A 17,947-nucleotide genomic window follows, 5' to 3' on the forward strand; every position below is an offset into this window, starting at 1 on the left:
CTACAATGCATGTTTTCTATCAAAATAGAACCAAAATTTGTCTAACCAGTATACAACAAAGAGAAATACAGAACCATATAGCAATGGAAATTGCAGTACGGGAGGGAGGAGTTGGGGGTGGAGGCAGGGGAGGGGGGATTCATACCGTGTCGATGCGCCGGCGCCTATCCTGCCCCGCCCCGCCGCGCCGCCTGCTCCTGCCCCGCCGCTGCCTGCTCCTGCCCCGCCGTGCCGCTGCCGTTCCAGTCGACGGGAGGAGAGGGCACCACTAGAGAGCAGCCGAGGGAGACGGGAGAGGGAGAGGCTCCAGCGCTGCCACAGAGAAGGAGCCGAGGGAGAGGGTCGTGCGTGGGGTGGGTGAGATAGGGTTCGGGACGGGGGTGAGAGGTGAGATTGGTTTTCTTTTTTTCGTTAGCTCGCCTCGGTACCGAGTGATTCCACCGATTTGGAGGTACCGCCCAATTCCGAATCTATGCCGAATATTCGTTTTCCAGGAATCGCTAGGTTCTAGTTTTAGTTCCAACCGAACACACGAATCTGCTCTGGGTGCAGGTCCAACCCATTACGTTCCATGCGATGACACCAACCGAACAGACCCTTATCTTCCGACCGACCGACCAAAGAAGTTAGGGGTGGAGGTGCAGGGTGTGCGTCGTTGGCGCCGGAGGTGATCGAGGCGAAGACCTCACTGTAGATGGGGATGATGTGGCGGGCTGTAGTGGCTCCGACGAATGTGAGAAATAAATCTTTGGGTTATGGGGTGGGGTGTGGGTGGGGTCTTGCCGACGATCAAACTTAGGGTTAGAGGTCGGGTGGGGCTCGCTAGCGCCGATGGAGGTAGGGACTTAGGGCTTGTTTGGTACTAGAGTGTTAGTGGAGATTAGCGGGGATAATCCGTTCCAAATTTCAAATCCCCACTTATCCCCAATACATGTTTGGTGCTAGAGTATGAGCGAGTTTAATTCCCACTTTTCCCCAAATTTTAGTGTAATTTTTTCAATCCCCAATACTCTACCTCTACCTAGTGGATTGGGGTTGGGGTTTTGTGGGGATTGGGTGACAAAAGTGATTCACCCAATACTCTAGAGTATTATTCCCACTAATCTTCACTAAAACACTAGTACCAAACAAGGCATTAAAGGGATTGTCCACTGGGGGTGGGAGGGATTTAGAGGGATTGTCGACTGGGGGTGGGAGGGATTTAGAGGGATTGTCGACTGGGGGTGGGAGGGATTTTGAGGGATTGTCGACTAGGGAAGGCTCAGGCAGGGCGGGGTGGCGAGGCATCACGGTAGTGACGTTGGTCGTGGGTTGTGAGAGCTGGCTGTCAAGCTGGAAGCGACAACGGGTGGGTCGACGAGAAGGTGGACCTTCAGTGACGATGCTGAAAAAAAGAAGTGAGGTAGAAAACAATCTGCCTTCACATGGTACACGGGAACTCGCACATGCCAAGATTACCATGTTTCCGTCTCTGATTATAGCGAGTCAAGAGCGGAAATATTTTTCTCGGTCCATACTTTTAAAATATCTCCGGTAATCAGTTTTCTCGGTACCCACGGATATATTTATATATATAATTTACTTCAATTTTGTTAATTTGACAACCAACATTTTTAGGAGAACGAGTAAAAATTTTGGTGAGAACCAACCTGTGGTTGGGTGGTTAGGAGGGCAGTGGCACTCCTAGCTCACAAGAGTTCAAATCTTAGGTTTGACATTTTGGTGTCTCGTTAAAGGCGGAATATTCTTTAGTGAGAGGCGACGTTTTCGTCGACAGCGAGGCATCTGTGATGACTTCGTCAATTTCAAGATCCATCGGATGAAGTTTTTGGACGCATTCTCTCGAAGGTTCTCATAGGGGTACGGTGTGCGTGCGTACGTTTATAGAGGTGAGTGTATGTGCGTATATGTGAGCGTCTACGTGTGTATTGTGTCTCGTAAAAAAAAGTAAAAATCTTGGTCACAAAACGGACAACGACTGTCGTTCTCAGTCTGGGCCATGGCCCACGCTTGCTTTTCTTTTTTGCAAAATACAAAATGAACTCGTATGCATCTAAGGCCCAGCCCACCAGAACAGTATTGTGAACCTTTTTTTTGAGGGGACAGTATTGTGAACCTATTTAGCTAGGGAAGCTATCCTTGTACTGCTACTAGCTTTGCTCCTAAAATATGGATTTTTCATTCATATACGGAAGAGATAATTGTCCAAATTTTATTCGCACAAGATTATCACAAGGATTTTTTAGGAATAAGGCATGTGTAAGACCTCTCAGAAGATTTTTTTAGGAAATGCAGTAAATTAACTGTAAGCTATTCGGTTTCTTGAAGAATAAACAAACCTACCGATTAGAGCATCTCCAACAGACGCGCTATATCGCGGCGCGCTATACCGGCGATTGGGCGCGCTGTATACCGCTGGCGCGCGGCATAGCGAATTTGCCTCCGGCAGAGGCTGTATTTTGCAGCGCGCGTTGGTGTGCGAAAAACGCACCTCTGGCAGAGGCTCTATTTTGCAGCGCGCGCGCGTCACAAACTGCTAATCCGACCGTTTTTTTTTTGAAAATTCATCAAACAAACTATGCAAATATGATCGAAAATACGAATATATTTTAAAAGTGCGCGGTACAATGCGACATTTAAACGAAAATACTAATAAACTACTCCTCCGACCGGTCGTCGGACTCCCAGTCGAAGTCGGAGCTGCTCAGTGTCGTGTCCGACACCGGCGTCGACGTCGTCGTCCACTGGAAGTCGGAGGAGGAGGAGGAGAGGACGATGGTCGACAGCCCTGCGCCGTTCTTCTTTTCCTCCTTCCTCCTTGCCGCCGCCTCGGCCCTCGCCTTCTTCCTCGCCGCGGACTCGGCGCGGCGCTTCTCGCGGCTCGCCTTTTTCTTCGCTTTCATCGCCGCCTTCTCCTCCTCCTTACGCGCGTGGATTCCGTAGAAGGCCTCCGTGGCGGCGACGTCCTCGGGAAGCGGCGCGCCCATTCGAGGCGCAGCGCCTCGTCGCGCTCGGCGATGATGAGGCGCTACTCCAGCTCCCGATGTCGGCGCTGCTGTTCGCGCGTGATCATCGGCGGCGGCGGTGCCAGCATCTCCGCTTGCTCCCGCGTGAAGATGTCGTGGAAGTTCATCGTCCGCCGGGAGCGGCCGAGCCGCCAGGCGACGGCGTCGTACGCCCGCGCCGCCTCGTGCGCGGTGTCGAACGTGCCGAGGCGGATCCGCTCCTCGCCGGAGCGGATTTCCGCGTCGAACCGGCCGCTCGGCCGCGCCCGGACACCGTGGTAGCCGGAGGAGGGGCGGCGGCGCGGAGGCATCTCGCGGAGGCGGCGCGGTCGGAGGCGGAGCAGCCGGAGGTGGAGCGGCGCGGGAGGGAGAGAGGCGAGGAGGGAGAGAGACGTGTGGAGGAAGTGGCAGTTGGACGCGTTCGCGCGTGGCGTGTTATAGCGCGCGCGGCAAGTTTCCTGCGCGGGATAGCGCGAAAGCGCGCGGACGGCAAAAAATTTAGCGCGCGCTTCTTTTTCCCGCCTCCACTGGAGCAGCGCGGCAGCGCCCGTGCGCGGCAAACCGGCGGCTTTTTTGCCGCGCGGGACTTTTAGCGCGTCTGTTGGAGATGCTCTTAGTAACCACTAGGCAGTGCCTGTGTGGCTGTGTCGTTTGTTGGACGCAAATACAGAGTTCCAGGTTCAACCTCATTCTGTCGACGCTTGCCAGGGGGATGGGGGCACCTTGCTAGGTTTGTGATTTAGACAGCAGAAACATGGGGAAATTGGCCAAACGGGGGAAAACAGAAGGGAGTTGGTGGAGGAGACACAGGAGGCAGCAGAGCCGCGCCGCCGCCAGCGGTTATGGGGCGGACAGGGGACCACCGCAGCCTCTGAGTACGGCCGCACGGGTACGGCGAACCGGCCAGAGATCCAGCAGCCGGCTAGAAACGCTCCGGCCAAATCTCTCTAGGCAGGTGCATTTCTTTCTTTCCCCAAATTCTTGGCTGGCAATTTGGTAGCACTAGCTAAGGATCGTTTACCAATTTCGTTCTTTAATTTTGCAAATTGCAACAGCCATGGGAAAGACCACTCAGAGAAGAATTGATTTTGTCTTGAAAAGGAAAGTGAGATGGTATAAGTGAAATTGGATAAGATCATTCAGGGCCAGCAGAAAATTGTTTGCCCTTGCTTGAATTGAAACCATGCGAAGCAGTTCACACAAATGCACCGATTACTTTTCAAGGCATCGAATTCTACGCCTTGCCAGCCCATGATTTTCTTAAAGCTCCACCACTGCATAACGTAGCTGATGTACGCATTATCGGACATAAGGTGGCAATGCGGCGCACATGTAGATGTAGTAGCCCAATCGGCACGAAGGAAAAGAGCAAAAGAAAGATACAAATAAAGAAAAAAAATGGAAAATAGTCAATAAAATATTTTAATTCGGGGGAAAACAGATTCGTGAAAATTGACACAATAATCTCGAGTCAGTTTTTAAGTGAAATTGTATCAACTAACAAGAATTTATTAAAAAATCATTTATTTTCCATGTTTCTTGGAATATTTATGGTCTTGTAAAAAAAATTGGTAAAAGAAACTTGCGATTCTTTTTGGATTTCTTTAAAATATTTCATGTCGATTTGGATCAATGAGAGCACCAAGAGGGAGTTCTGGGAAGGCCTGGAGGACTTGGTTAGGAGGGTACCTATTGGTGAGAAGCTCTTCATAGGAGGAGACCTCAATGGCCATGTGGGTACATCTAACACAGGTTTTGAAAGGGTGCATGGGGGCTTTGGCTATGGCATCGGGAACCAAGAAGGAGAAGATGTCCTGAGCTTCGCTCTAGCCTATGACATGGTCGTAGCTAACACCCTCTTTAGGAAGAGAGAATCCCATCTAGTGACGTTCGGTAGTGGTCTACACTCTAGCCGATTGATTTTGTCCTCTCTAGAAGAGAAGACGAGACGCGCTCGCATTGATTGTAAGGTGATACCCGGAGAGAGTGTTGTCCCTCAACATAAGCCGGTGGTTGTCGACTTTCGCTTTAGGATCCGTGTCCGGCGGGGTAAGCGCGCCAAAGTCGCTAGAACAAAGTGGTGGAAGCTCAAGGGTGAGGCATCCCGAGGCTTTCGGGGAGAGGCTTATTAAGGAGGGCCCTTGGGAGGAAGGAGGCGATGCAAACATGATGTGGACGAGTATGGCGACCTGCTTGCGGAAGGTCGCTGTAGAGGAGTTTGGGTTGACGAAGGGAAGTAGAAGGGAAGCTAAGGATACCTGGTGGTGGAACGATGAGGTCCAAAAGGTTATTAGGGAGAAAAAAGATTGTTTCAGATGCCTATATCTGGACAGGTGTGCAGCTAACATGGAGAAGTACAAGGTGGCGAAGAAGGCTGCAAAGCGGGCGGTGAGTGAAGCAAGGGGTCGGGCGTATGAGGACCTCTACCAACGTTTAAACACGAAGGAAGGCGAAAGGGACATCTATAAGATGGCCAAGTTTAGGGAGAGGAAGACGAGGGATGTCAATGAAGTCAAATGCATCAAGGACGGAGATGATCAGCTTCTTGTGAAGGATGAGACGATCAAGCGTAGATGGCGTGAGTACTTTGACAACCTTTACAATGGAGAGGCTGAGAGCTCTACCATTGAGCTAGACGACTCCTTTGATGATACCAGCATGTGCTTTGTGCGACGTATTCAGGAGTCTGAGGTTAAGGAGGCGTTAAGGAGGATGAAAGGCGGCAAGGCGATGGGTCCTGATGGAATCCCCATCGAGGCGTGGAGAGGCCTTGGAGACGTAGCGATAGTATGGCTAACTAAGCTTTTCAACCTCATTTTTCGGTCAAACAAGATGCCCGAAGAATGGAGGTGGAGTATTTTAGTACCAATCTTCAAGAACAAGGGGGATGTTCAAAGTTGTACTAATTACCGTGGAATCAAGCTGATGAGCCATACTATGAAGCTATGGGAGAGAGTCATTGAGCACCGCTTAAGAAGGTTGACAAGCGTGACCAAAAACCATTTTGGTTTCATGCCTGGGAGGTCTACCATGGAAGCCATCTTCTTGGTACGACAGCTGATGGAGAGATACAGGGAGCAAAAGAAGGACCTTCATATGGTGTTCATTGATTTGGAGAAGGCCTATGATAAGATACCTCGGAATGTCATGTGGTGGGCCTTGGAGAAACACAAAGTCCCAATAAAGTACATTACCCTCATCAAGGATATGTATGATAATGTTGTGACAAGTGTTCGAACAAGCGATGGCGACAACGATGACTTTCCAATTAGAATAGGGCTACACCAAGGGTCAGCTTTGAGCCCTTATCTTTTTGGTTTGGTGATGGATGAGGTCACAAGGGATATACAAGGAGACATCCCATGGTGTATGCTCTTTGCGGATGATGTGGTGCTAGTCGATGATAGCCGAACGAGGGTTAATAGAAAGTTAGAGTTGTGGAGGCGAACTCTCGAATCGAAAGGTTTTAGGCTTAGTAGAACTAAAACTGAATACATGAGGTGCGGTTTCGGTTCTACTAGGCACGAGGAGGGAGAGGTTAGCCTTGATGGGCAGGTGGTACCGGAGAGAGACACTTTTCGATATTTGGGGTCCATGTTGCGGAAGGATGGCGATATCGATGAAGATGTGGGCCACCGAATCAAGGCTGGTTGGATGAAGTGGCGCCAAGCTTCGGCGTACTGCGTGACAAGAGAGTGCCACAAAAGCTAAAAGGCAGGTTTTATAGGACAGCTATCCGACCTGCGATGTTGTATGGCGCCGAGTGTTGGCCAACGAAGAGACGACATATCCAACGAGTTAAGTGTAGCAGAGATGCGCATGTTGAGATGGATATGTGGCCACACAAGAAAGGATCGGGTACGGAACGACGATATACGGGAGAGAGTTGGGGTAGCACCGATTGAAGAGAAGCTGGTCCAACATCGTCTCAGATGGTTTGGACATATCCAACGGAGGCCTCCGGAAGCGCCAGTGCATAGCGGACGGATAAAGCGTGATGAGAATGTTAAGAGGAGTCGTGGTAGACCAAACTTGACATGGGAGGAGTCCGTTAAGAGAGATCTAAAGGTTTGGAATATCGACAAAGATTTAGCCATGGATAGGGGTGCGTGGAAGTTAGCTATCCACGTTCCGGAACCATGACTTGGCTTCGAGATCTTATGGGTTTCAACTCTAGCCTACCCCAACTTGTTTGGGACTGAAAGGCTTGGTTGTTGGTTTGTTGGTTTGGATTTCATGTCGATTTGGATGTGACTTGTGCTAAACCATTACTAAGTCATCACTGGTATATCTTTGACTTTGAGCTTGCGTCAAACTTTTTTTTGTTTTTTATTTTATTTTGTTGTATGCATCTTTGTTATGTAGAGGACGGGTGTAGCTCTTATGTGTCTGTTGCCTTGATGCGACTTTGAGTTAATAAAAATCCCTTTATCGAAAAAATCCATATTTTTAAGAGCAGTGGGAAAGGGGTCTGCTAGAGTTTCTCTTACAAGCATGTGCTGACTCTTCAAGTACCGGTTCTCAATCAACGGGGGGAAACTAGATGTCTAAAATTCATTGGTTGTATCTGTCAATAATGCCGTTAATGTATCATCCCATTGTTGAATGCATTGCTTGGACTTTGGTAGGACTTGCTCTCTAGGTAAAAACCCATAATCTGGTCTACATTGGTTAGATTTGGCAAAGGTTGTGCTTGACGTTGTTCCCTTCATCTTCATAAAGACGTTGCATTTGGAGAACTTTTCTTGCAATGCAGGTGTTGTTGATGGTGGTGGTTGATCTTAAAGGTTGTTACTGCTTGTGTTGATAGCGTCAACGTCACTTGTGTCATATTCCTAGTTTTTTTAGTAATTTGGTCATTTGCATACTCTTTGTTTCGACCAGCTCTTGATATTTTGTAGTTCAAGAGATCGGGTGTACTTGATATCAGTTTGATATTATTATATTTTCTTTACAAATAAATTAGGCTCGGTGATATGTAAATTAGTTGATAAAGAAGATTCGATCTGATTTCAGAAATGGGAAATCAGTTTTTAAGTCCATAGCTAATCAGTCGAAGAGGATTCCTGTAAGAAAATGTATAGATTCCTCACAGAACATCGTTTAGAGAGTTCCTGTCAAGTAGGGTCCACGATAGAAATTCTAGGAGTTTCTCCCATTTGATTTTCTTGGGTGTGACCTTTGATATTTCTTCTTCAGGTAAGACGTTCGAGACCAGAGATCCCCGCACAGGGGATGTGATCGCCAACATCGCTGAAGGTGACAAAGAGGATGTAGACTTGGCCGTGAGGGCGGCAAGGGAAGCCTTTGATCATGGCAAATGGCCTCGCATGTCCGGATCCGTACGGTTATTTCTTCCATCAATTTTTCACCCTACAAAATGATAACAGAAGGAGTATTTGTAAACACTGGCACAGTTCAATCTAAAATGAAAAATCAATGGCGTGCAGGAAAGAGGAAAGATCATGCTGAAGCTCGCGGACTTGGTGGAGCAGCACTCGGAGGAGCTGACCAGGCTGGAGAGCCTGGACGCAGGCAAGCTCCTCATGGTGACCAGGGTGGTCGATATCGGCAGCTGCGGTCGCTCCCTGCGCTACTTTGCGGGAGCCGCTGACAAGATCCATGGTGAGACACTCAAGATGTCAAGGCAGTTCCAGGGGCACACCCTGCGCGAGCCCATCGGCGTTGCTGGGCTCATCATCCCCTGGAACTTCCCCGCCATCATGTTCTTCAGCAAGGTCGCCCCAGCGTTGGCCGCTGGCTGCACCATGGTCGTCAAGCCCGCCGAGCAGACTCCGCTGAGTGCCCTGTACTTTGCTGACTTAGCCAAGCAGGTTAGATTGACCGGCGTGTAACAGTATGTATGTAGCTGTTCGGTCAGTTAGTGCTGGTCCGAACTCCCGTGTTCTGTTCTGACCTGCCTGTTCAGGCAGGAGTCCCAGATGGGGTGATCAATGTGATCACAGGCTTCGGTCCAACCGCAGGAGCAGCAATCGCGTCTCACATGGACGTTGACATGGTAATCTTAATCTCCCACAATATCCAGCCAAGTGCTTTTCTTTTCTTGCTCTGTTTATGAGATTTGATATGTGTTGCTTGCAACGAATGCGGTGGCATTTTTATCCATCCAGGTCAGTTTCACCGGATCGACGAGCGGTTGGGCGGCTCATAATGGAGGCCTCGGCAAGGAGCAACCTGAAGCCGGTGTCTCTCGAGCTGGGCGGCAAATCTCCGCTCATAATCTTTGATGACGCCGATGTAGACATGGCCATCGATCTTGCCATCAGCGCTAACTTCTTCAACAAGGTGGGGCAAAATCTTACAGTTACCGAAAGCTTAAGCCGTCTTAGCAAGAGTGATTGATGCCAGAGTAACTGATCATTCATACATTGGTTTGCACTGGAATTTGCAGGGTGAAGCGTGCGTGGCGGCAAGCCGCGTGTACCTGCAGGAGGGCATCTACGATCGGTTCGAGAATAAATTGGCGGACAGGATGAAGAACTGGGTCGTTGGGGATCCTTTCGATCCTCGTGTCAATCAAGGGCCTCAGGTAAAAATCGATCAAGCATGCATCCCCTGTTCTTTGCGCAGCACAAACTGATCCATATTGAATTAGAACGTTCGTAATGTTAACATGGGCTGTGCATATGTAGGTGGACAAGGCACAATACGATAGGGTGCTGAGCTACATCGAACATGGCAAGAGAGAAGGCGCCACCATCCTGACAGGAGGGAAGCCCTGTGGTCAGAAAGGCTACTACATCGAGCCTACAGTTTTCACCGATGTTAAGGTCAAAATACACCCGCAAAAGACGCATTTCAATCCGTTACACGATCACTACTTATACTCTCTATCAAGTATCTGACATGGCAGGAAGCCTCTCTCTCAACTTGCAGGATGACATGATCATAGCAAGGGAGGAGATCTTCGGACCAGTCATGTGCCTGATGAAGTTCAGGTAAACCTCTCGCCCCCATCTCAACCGATTGATCGATAGGGATAAAATGTTGCGCTATGGCCGGTGATGAGAGAAGATTCATGGTTGTTTATTCTAGGACGATGGAGGAAGCGATCGCGAAGGCGAACGACACGAGGTACGGGCTGGCAGCTGGGGTGGTGACCAAGAACATCGATGTAGCGAACAGGATGATCCGGTCTATCCGTGCTGGGGTGGTGTGGCTCAACTGCTACTTCGTCATGGATGGCGACTGCCCGTTCGGGGGCCGCAAGATGAGCGGGTTCGGCAAGGACGCCAGCATTCACGCGCTCGACAAGTTCCTTGCCGTCAAGGCCGTGGTCACCCCCGTCTACGACTCGCCCTGGCTCTAGCCTCTCTAGCTAGCTTGCTTCTTTAGTTCCGATGTGATGCATCAAGAAGAGAGACAATGTTCGCTCACCGTCCGACAGCGTTTTCTGTTGATGCCGGGCAATTAATACCTGTTACAGGAGTAGTTTGGTTTGGCATGCCTAGTGCATATGGGCGAGCTTTGTTGTTGAGATCGGGTAGGATTTTCTCTACGGCAGCAGCAGAAGGTTTGGTTTGGTTTGGACTTGAGAGTAGCAAAGGATGCTAATCATGTCAGAACTCTTTGTAGCTGGACAGTTAGTACCCCTTCCTTATTTGACATGGCGCACAAAGTTTCAATATTGACTGTTAATTTAATAAACAAACTTAGTGTCATGTGCAAATAAATTTATCATTGAATTCATATTCCGAAGAACTTTCCAACCGTACGCTTTTTTTTTATAATACATAACTCATATCTATAGACAAAGCTGATGGTCAATGATTATTTACGAAATACGAGGGCTTTAAGAAATAAAAAAAGTCATCAAAAACATAAAATGGAGAGCTTTTCTCTTCCTGTGACCGCCGCCGCCTAAAAACTGCTTCCCACATATCTTGTCGCTCTTGGCTGTGGAGCATCCACCGCCGGCCACCCCGTCTCCCACCGCCAACCACCCCGCCTCCCCTCTAGCCCCTCCATTCATGTCTTCATGTGCAGCTTCTAGGACAGCGGGAGAGCCTCCTTGCTCCGACGCCTACAAAAGCTCGCCGCTACGCCTCCGCGGTGACATACACCTCTAGCTCACCACGAGCTCCTCTGGTCAGCGGGCTCCATGCAGCCCTCCACCCCGTGCTCACTTGGTGGGTTGTCCATGGCTAGGAGGGGCTCGGGCTAGGGCCGCTATCGACGACCAACAGCGCGGACCGCGGCTAAGGACTGTAGAAGGTTCGTGGAGACTACGTCCTACATCCGCATATCGACGTGGCAGCCGTGTTCACCAGAGGAGGAGGAGATGATTATGGTGGTGGCGATGACATTTGGCGTGGTTTGGGCTATCGGTAGGGTCCGCAGCAGCGGGGGCGCACCTTATGCCCATGATTGCACGAAGACTTGGACGAGGACACACGTGGTTCACACCTTGAGGGTGGTTGCTTACCTAGCACATGCCTCGGTAGGAGCCATATGTGATGTCCTCTGACCCTCCTTGTGGAGGTCGCGGTGGCATCGGCGGCGGACAGGCACGGTCATGCGTGCCACTAACAACAGGCATGGCTAAGGGCGGGTAATGCGAAAATATTTTTGTACTCCCTCCGCTCGCAATTAATTGACGCGAGGTCATACTAGAAGTAAACAACGTCCATGCAAAGTGTGCGTCAATTAATTTAGACCAGAGGTAGTAGATGTTTAGTTTTTTAATATGTGTCCCTATCTATCTAAAGGATGTTCCTCAAATTATCGGTCGTGTCAATTCATGCTCAATTCGTGTTTACTATTTAAATCTTAATGAAATTGTGGTATTCTTTTTATTCCGCAAACGTGGAGTGGTGATGTCATCGACAGACTGACCCCTCTAGAGCATTAATCTAGAGATTTGATCTCCCAAATCAGAGATCACTAAATACCAGGAACGATCATTTGGCTCCGGCGGGAGCGGGCGCGCCGACGGCCTTGCCGCGGAGCTTGACCTCGAGCGCGCGCTCCATCTTGGCGAGCACAGCCTGCGCGGGGACGGCCTTGCCGCTCTCGTACTCCTGCACCACCTGCGCGCGCTCGCTGATGCGCTTGGCCAGCTCCGCCTGGCTCCACCCTTTGGCCACGCGCGCCCGCTGGATCACCGCGCGCACCTCGCCGGCCACGCGGTCCAGCGCCGCGGGCTCCGTCGTCTCGTCCAGCTTCCGCGCTGGCGCCGCCTCCGCCGCCTTCCTGTTCGTGCCCGCCGCCGCCTTCCGCACCGTCTCCACCGGCGCGCCCGACCGCAGCGCCTGGTTCACCGCCTTGGCCGACTTGAGGTCGGCCGCTTTGGGCTTCGCCCGCCGCAGCACCACCGGCTCCCAGTCCTGCGTGATGTTGCCGCTCATCCTGCCCGTCGGCATGTCGCTCCCTTCCGCTTGTCGTACCTTTTCTTGCTCGTGTTAATGGTGAAATGGTGAATTTGGAAGCGGGAGGCTTTTATATATAGAAGGCGTGGAAGTGGGCAATGGCGGTTTCGCGGCAGTTCGCGAAGGTTCCCGATCGGGGAGGCTCGTGCGCTCATCTCGTGGGTTCTGGAATCTGGGGGAGACCCGGTTCGTGTCTGGGCCGTCGATTGAAGATTGTGTAGCGGATCGGATGGCTGTAGACAGGCCTGCTGAAACTTGAGTGCCACGGAAAGCCCAGTTGTGGGTACTTGGACGTCACGCACTACTCGGCAATTTCGTGACAGATACGAACGTGGATTTGTTGTCTGTACAAAGAACTAGAAGGACCAGCTTGTTTTGCTGCCCGCGTTTTATTTACTCCGTATTATTTTGCTACTCGCGTCCTCCTTTTTTATGTCTTATTACTTATGTCTCTATACCTTCAACATCGGTCTCTCCAACAGTCACGCTAATGACGCTGTAAAAGCACTTTGCAGCATACTCTATAAGTGTTTCGCGCGTGAGGCCGTATTTTTCTTCGACAGAAGCTCTAAATTTTGGAGCTGTAAAACTAGGTAGTTTTGTTTCTACGCGCGATTTGTACCGCGCGCTCTTTCCGGCGCGCTAGATATAGTGCACTAGATAGCGCTTTTGCAGCGCGCTCTACTTTACAACATCTGTTGGAGCAACAATTTATGCCTCTTACGCACTAAAAGCATCTCCAACGCTAGGCGTTAAATTGTGTCCCAAATTTTTTCCTTTAGGACAATAACTTGTCTGTTGTCCTTCCCTTGTCTGCCCCCTCCCGAGCAGTGAAACTAACGCATGGCCCTAAATCTTGTCAGCGGCTAGATTTTGGCCAAATTTACATATAAGAGGAATTACACCATGTAATGAAATGTTTAAATCATCCAAATTAACTCCACACGGGTCCAATAGCACGGATGCATCAAATTCAAAATACACAAATTCCAAATAGGAAAGATCACATGTGGCGAGCCATGATCTCCCTTTGCTTCTTCTCGCACCAGGCCCTCGTGTTGTTATCCAAGATGGTGAGATCTTGGGTCATCACATGAGTTTGCTTCACGAACATCTTCGATGTAGGCATTGACGCCCAAAATGCCTTGCCCTTTTGCTCCGCACCATGAATTGGATCTTCCGAAATCTTTAACATGCCTCACAAATGAGCTTGTCTTCGTCCTCGGTGTATGACCCGGTCCTTTTGCTCCTCCCCGCCAATTGGGAATTTTGATGTTCGAGCTCATCTTCAAACCCCTCACCGCTTTCATCGTAGTCTTCCAGTTCATCATTTTGGACACCCAAGAAGTCATTCTCGTTGATCAAATCGTGCTTCCGGTTCATCATTTTGGACACCCAAGAAGTCATTCTCGTTGATCAAATCGTGCATTGTAGAATCATTGACATACGCCTACAATTTCATCACCATTTATAACTTGCGATCACACACAAAAACAAATAAAAGTAGGGAATTTATGAGCCGGGCACACGAATCCACATGCCCTCCGTCGATGCTAGCCACACCACCGGACCAAGGATAGGGTGGGGAGGACCTTATTCTAACATCAGGTTGTAGCCGCCGCCTCACCATCTCGGAGATTTTGATCTCAGAGATTTGTTGCAATACGTGTAGATTTACTTTCATGCCACTAGTGCAAAGCTTCCAAAAAATGGCATGTGCAATTTGAATTGATGTACAAAAATAGCTATCCTAATTTGCATGGGCACATATGAATGCAGCACAAGGGATTGAACAAACATGCAAATCTTCACTAGAGTTTGGAAATACAACGAGATGAAAGGGGATGTCGATGGTGATGTTGATGATGATGATGAATATGATGCTGAGGCATCCAAGGTCCAAGTTGCGAGGGCGATGGATTCCCTCTGCAAGTTTCCTCTCGGGATTCCTTTTGGAGGCGAGGTTTATGTGTTTCTTGGTAGCTCTATTATAACTCTGATATCTTATCGAGTTACAAGGGGTGAAAAGGCTTGACGTGACAAAGCAGCGGATCGACGGAATCATATTAAATAAATTTTTAAAATATTTTTGGAACACAATTTGGCTATACATTTTCTTAATGAATGAATAACTACATGTAGTATTTCATATATATCATATATGCATCATCAGTGATTCAGTGGTGCAAAAATAATTAAAACACTGTGGCAACGCAAACGGATCCATTTTTCTGGCCCAGCCCCAGTCTCCAGCCCAGAGCTCAGTCGTATCTGATGGCCTCGGATGGTCGGACCCTTCCTTCCACGCCGACCTGGCCAATGGGGCGTCCCTTCTGGCATCGTTCGACCAACCACACCACGCCACGTCACTCCTCTGACGCGGGCTCTGCCTTTCCACCGTTGCGCCCAACTGCTATAACCCGCGCCTCCTCTCTCCCCGCGATTCTACGAGACTGTCCGACCACCTCGCCGGCGAACAGAACCGGAACACCACCATGGTATCCGCGCGGAAGGGCCGCGGCGCTGGCGGCGGCGGAGGCGTGGTCCGCAGCCGCCCCCGCATCGACGGCGGCGGCAGCGGCAGCGGCAGCTTGGTCTCGCGCGTGGCCGTGCTCGCCTTCTGCGTCGCCGGGATCTGGGCGGCCTACATCACCCAGGGCGTCCTCCAGGAAACGCTGTAAGCACCATGCCCCAGCCCTCTCGCTCCGGCTCCCCCAATGGCGTTCACGGCGGAGAGGATTATTAGGGCTCAGTTGACTGACCTGGCCTTCCTTTCCCAGATCGACGAAGCGGTTCGGGCCGGAGGCGCGGCGGTTCGACCACCTCGCCTTCCTCAACTTCGCGCAGAACGTGGTCTGTTTCGTCTGGTCCTTCATAAGTGAGCGCCCTCCCTCCCTTCACCGGATGTTGCATTTCACACTTTTGGTCGGTGATTGCGCGTGAGAGGGGTTCGTGACTTTGGATGATTCCTGCAGTGATTAAGCTGTGGTCGGGTGGGAGCAGCCCTGCCGGGCGGGCGCCGCTTTCCAAGTACTGGGGCGTCAGCATCACCAACACCATCGGCCCGACCATGGGGATCGAGGCGCTCAAGTACATCAGCTACCCGGCGCAGGTTCGGATCCAGCTTCTTTTGCCGCTTCGGCTTTTCCTTCGATCCAGATTTTGTGCATTGATTGTGTTTGCAATTAGGTGTTGATTGAGTTAATCGGTAATATAGTAAATGGACATTTTGGAGTACAATGTTCTAATATTGGAGTTACATGCTTATCTGTGCTAAGGGATTGGCTAGAATTCATTAGGAAGCAGTATGGGCTTAGAGCAACTCCAACCAAAACGGGATACATAATAAGTAGTTACATTCTTACGGAATTTATGCTAGAATTTTGGAGGTGTTTTTATAATCTGATGTGGTGAAATTTAGACTCAGCTTTTGTGATTTTGCACTTGGTATTCCCATACATTAGGACCTCCGATTCATTTTAGCAACAGGTGATACACTCAATTTTATTGATCCATGGTCTTGACGACAAAGCTGACTGATCCCTGGATATCACACTCACTCGTGTGAATGCCATGCTCATTCCTATATGCCCCAAGAGCACATGACATCAAACTGATTTGTTACCCGCATATTAGAAAAGTAGTAACATGCCTCCTTCATATCTCCACCTTGCATGGAAATTATATCTTGATGATTTAATTAGATGTCATAGATGTACTTCAAATGAAAAAAAAGCTGTTCTGTTTTTATAATGATGCCAAAAACTACCGAACATCAATGATGTTAAATTATTTTCTGTTTTTGCTAACAGGTCTTGGCAAAATCTTCTAAGATGATTCCAGGTGAGTTTGCATATGTGTATGCCTACCTTGCAGTTTACATTTAATTATTTACAGAATTTATACATAGGTATACTCCACATAATTGTCATCAAACTTTTATTAATACTGTCCCAAAAGAACATTACACATAGTCTCTCACTCAAATCTGGAGAAAATTGATACATGAACTACTATTCATATGCCTCCTACCTCGTCAGCATATGCATAACTGTCCCAAATGACTAACGATGGACAACCCTCTGTACCTCTTTGGTTCTATTTTTTCTCAAACATGTCTCCAAAGCATGTCATTTGGTTATGAGAATTTTGATTCCATTCTGTCACCATGTACTTGTTTTAGATGTCAAAAGTACGTCCTGCACAACTGAAAAAACCTTATATGCGTTTACATTTACAATCTCAAGCCATGTATGATGTATAGTTGATGCCATATTGATAAATGTGTAGCTGAGTAATCTGGCTTAAGGATTTTGAGTAACCACAAACTTTGTATGTTTCTTCGCCTGGATAGTGCTGTACTGGCCTTTCTCACTATTGATTAATTTTGTACAGTTATGTTGATGGGGACTCTACTCTATGGTGTTAAGTATACAATTCCAGAGTACTTTTGCACCTTTCTTGTTGCTGGGGGCGTGTCATCCTTTGCATTGTTGAAGGTGAGGAGTTATTCAACTTCATATATTAATGGGGGTGTGTCATCCTTTGTTTGCATTTGATGATGCCCACTTTTCTTGGACCATAAAACCTTTGGCTTATTGTTTCGTTCTATAGTATTAATCAAGAAAAGTTAATTGTATGTCATGTTCAGTACAGTTCTTTATTCTGATGAAATGTGAACTCTGCTCAGCTAAATTTTGTGCATACATCTGGATAGAAAGAGGCGTCAAAATCTAATACTTAACGACACTTCTGAAGTTTTTGTTTATTCTTACTAAACCAGACAAGCTCGAAGACTATTAAGAAGCTTGCTAATCCTAACGCGCCTCTTGGCTACGCACTGTGCTTCCTCAACTTAGCTTTTGATGGTTACACTAATTCGACCCAAGATTTAATAAAGTCCAGGTAAATATATCTGCCATTCCATAGCTAAGCAAAACTCCATATGAAAGCAAACCTGTTATTTTGTTCTGAATGGAAAGTAATGTTTTGTTGTTGCAGGTTCCCCAAAACTAACCCTTGGGATATAATGCTTGGAATGAACCTCTGGGGAACCATATACAATACTGTAATTATGTTTGTGGCACCATTACTGTTCAGTAGTTGGCCATACGCAAACGGTTTTGAGGCGGTGAAATTTTGCCAGGAGAACCCAGAGGTGGCCTGGGACATTCTCATGTTCTGCTTGTGTGGTGCCGTGGGCCAGAATTTCATCTTCCTAACCATCAGCCGATTCGGCTCTCTTACTAACACTACCATCACTACCACCAGGAAGTTCATGAGCATCGTCATCTCATCAGTTATCAGTGGTAACCCACTGTCCTTTGAGCAATGGGGAAGTGTTGTTATGGTCTTCTCTGGCCTCTCTCTCCAAATATATCTCAAATGGAAGAGAAAGAAGGGCAGAGAACACAAGGAATGAACTCAATTATTATACTGTAGCTCATTCTGATTTGTAGCCTTGATTGCACACAATTTTTGTTGAGATATCCAAGAAATCATTATTGTAGCTTGAGGGAAAAATTTATATATATACACATTGATTTCTATACA

At 48.6% G+C, this 17,947-nt stretch overlaps 2 protein-coding genes and 1 pseudogene across 2 annotated transcripts; 2 read left to right on the forward strand and 1 right to left on the reverse strand.

Annotated features, from left to right (window-relative positions):
- The first annotated feature begins 4,621 nt into the window (after nt 1-4,621).
- Nucleotides 4,622-10,371, forward strand: LOC124659356 (annotated as a pseudogene).
- Nucleotides 10,372-11,780: 1,409 nt separating this feature from the next.
- Nucleotides 11,781-12,404, reverse strand: LOC124683781 (multiprotein-bridging factor 1c-like). Its single transcript, XM_047218231.1, has one exon. The coding sequence runs from the start codon at nt 12,386-12,388 to the stop codon at nt 11,927-11,929; it is 462 nt and encodes a 153-aa protein (XP_047074187.1). The 5' UTR covers nt 12,389-12,404; the 3' UTR covers nt 11,781-11,926.
- Nucleotides 12,405-14,855: 2,451 nt separating this feature from the next.
- Nucleotides 14,856-17,947, forward strand: LOC124683782 (UDP-galactose/UDP-glucose transporter 3-like). The gene is made up of 7 exons (XM_047218232.1): nt 14,856-15,071; nt 15,175-15,272; nt 15,370-15,506; nt 16,207-16,237; nt 16,790-16,893; nt 17,178-17,299; nt 17,396-17,947. The coding sequence occupies exons 1-7, from the start codon at nt 14,890-14,892 to the stop codon at nt 17,814-17,816; spliced, it is 1,095 nt and encodes a 364-aa protein (XP_047074188.1). The 5' UTR covers nt 14,856-14,889; the 3' UTR covers nt 17,817-17,947.

Source organism: Lolium rigidum, chromosome 1, assembly GCF_022539505.1.
Source record: "Lolium rigidum isolate FL_2022 chromosome 1, APGP_CSIRO_Lrig_0.1, whole genome shotgun sequence".
NCBI classification, from domain to species: Eukaryota; Viridiplantae; Streptophyta; class Magnoliopsida; order Poales; family Poaceae; genus Lolium; species Lolium rigidum.

What these genes read in the sequence shown, in the direction of transcription:
- LOC124683781 (XM_047218231.1), bottom strand. Translation starts at nt 12,388, where the DNA reads ATGCCGACGGGCAGGATGAGCGGCAACATCACGCAGGACTGGGAGCCG.
- LOC124683782 (XM_047218232.1), top strand. Translation starts at nt 14,890, where the DNA reads ATGGTATCCGCGCGGAAGGGCCGCGGCGCTGGCGGCGGCGGAGGCGTG. An exon ending in TTTCGTCTGGTCCTTCATAA is followed by an intron (nt 15,273 to 15,369) that starts GTGAGCGCCCTC and finishes TGATTCCTGCAG; the next exon opens with TGATTAAGCTGTGGTCGGGT. An exon ending in ACATCAGCTACCCGGCGCAG is followed by an intron (nt 15,507 to 16,206) that starts GTTCGGATCCAG and finishes TTTTGCTAACAG; the next exon opens with GTCTTGGCAAAATCTTCTAA.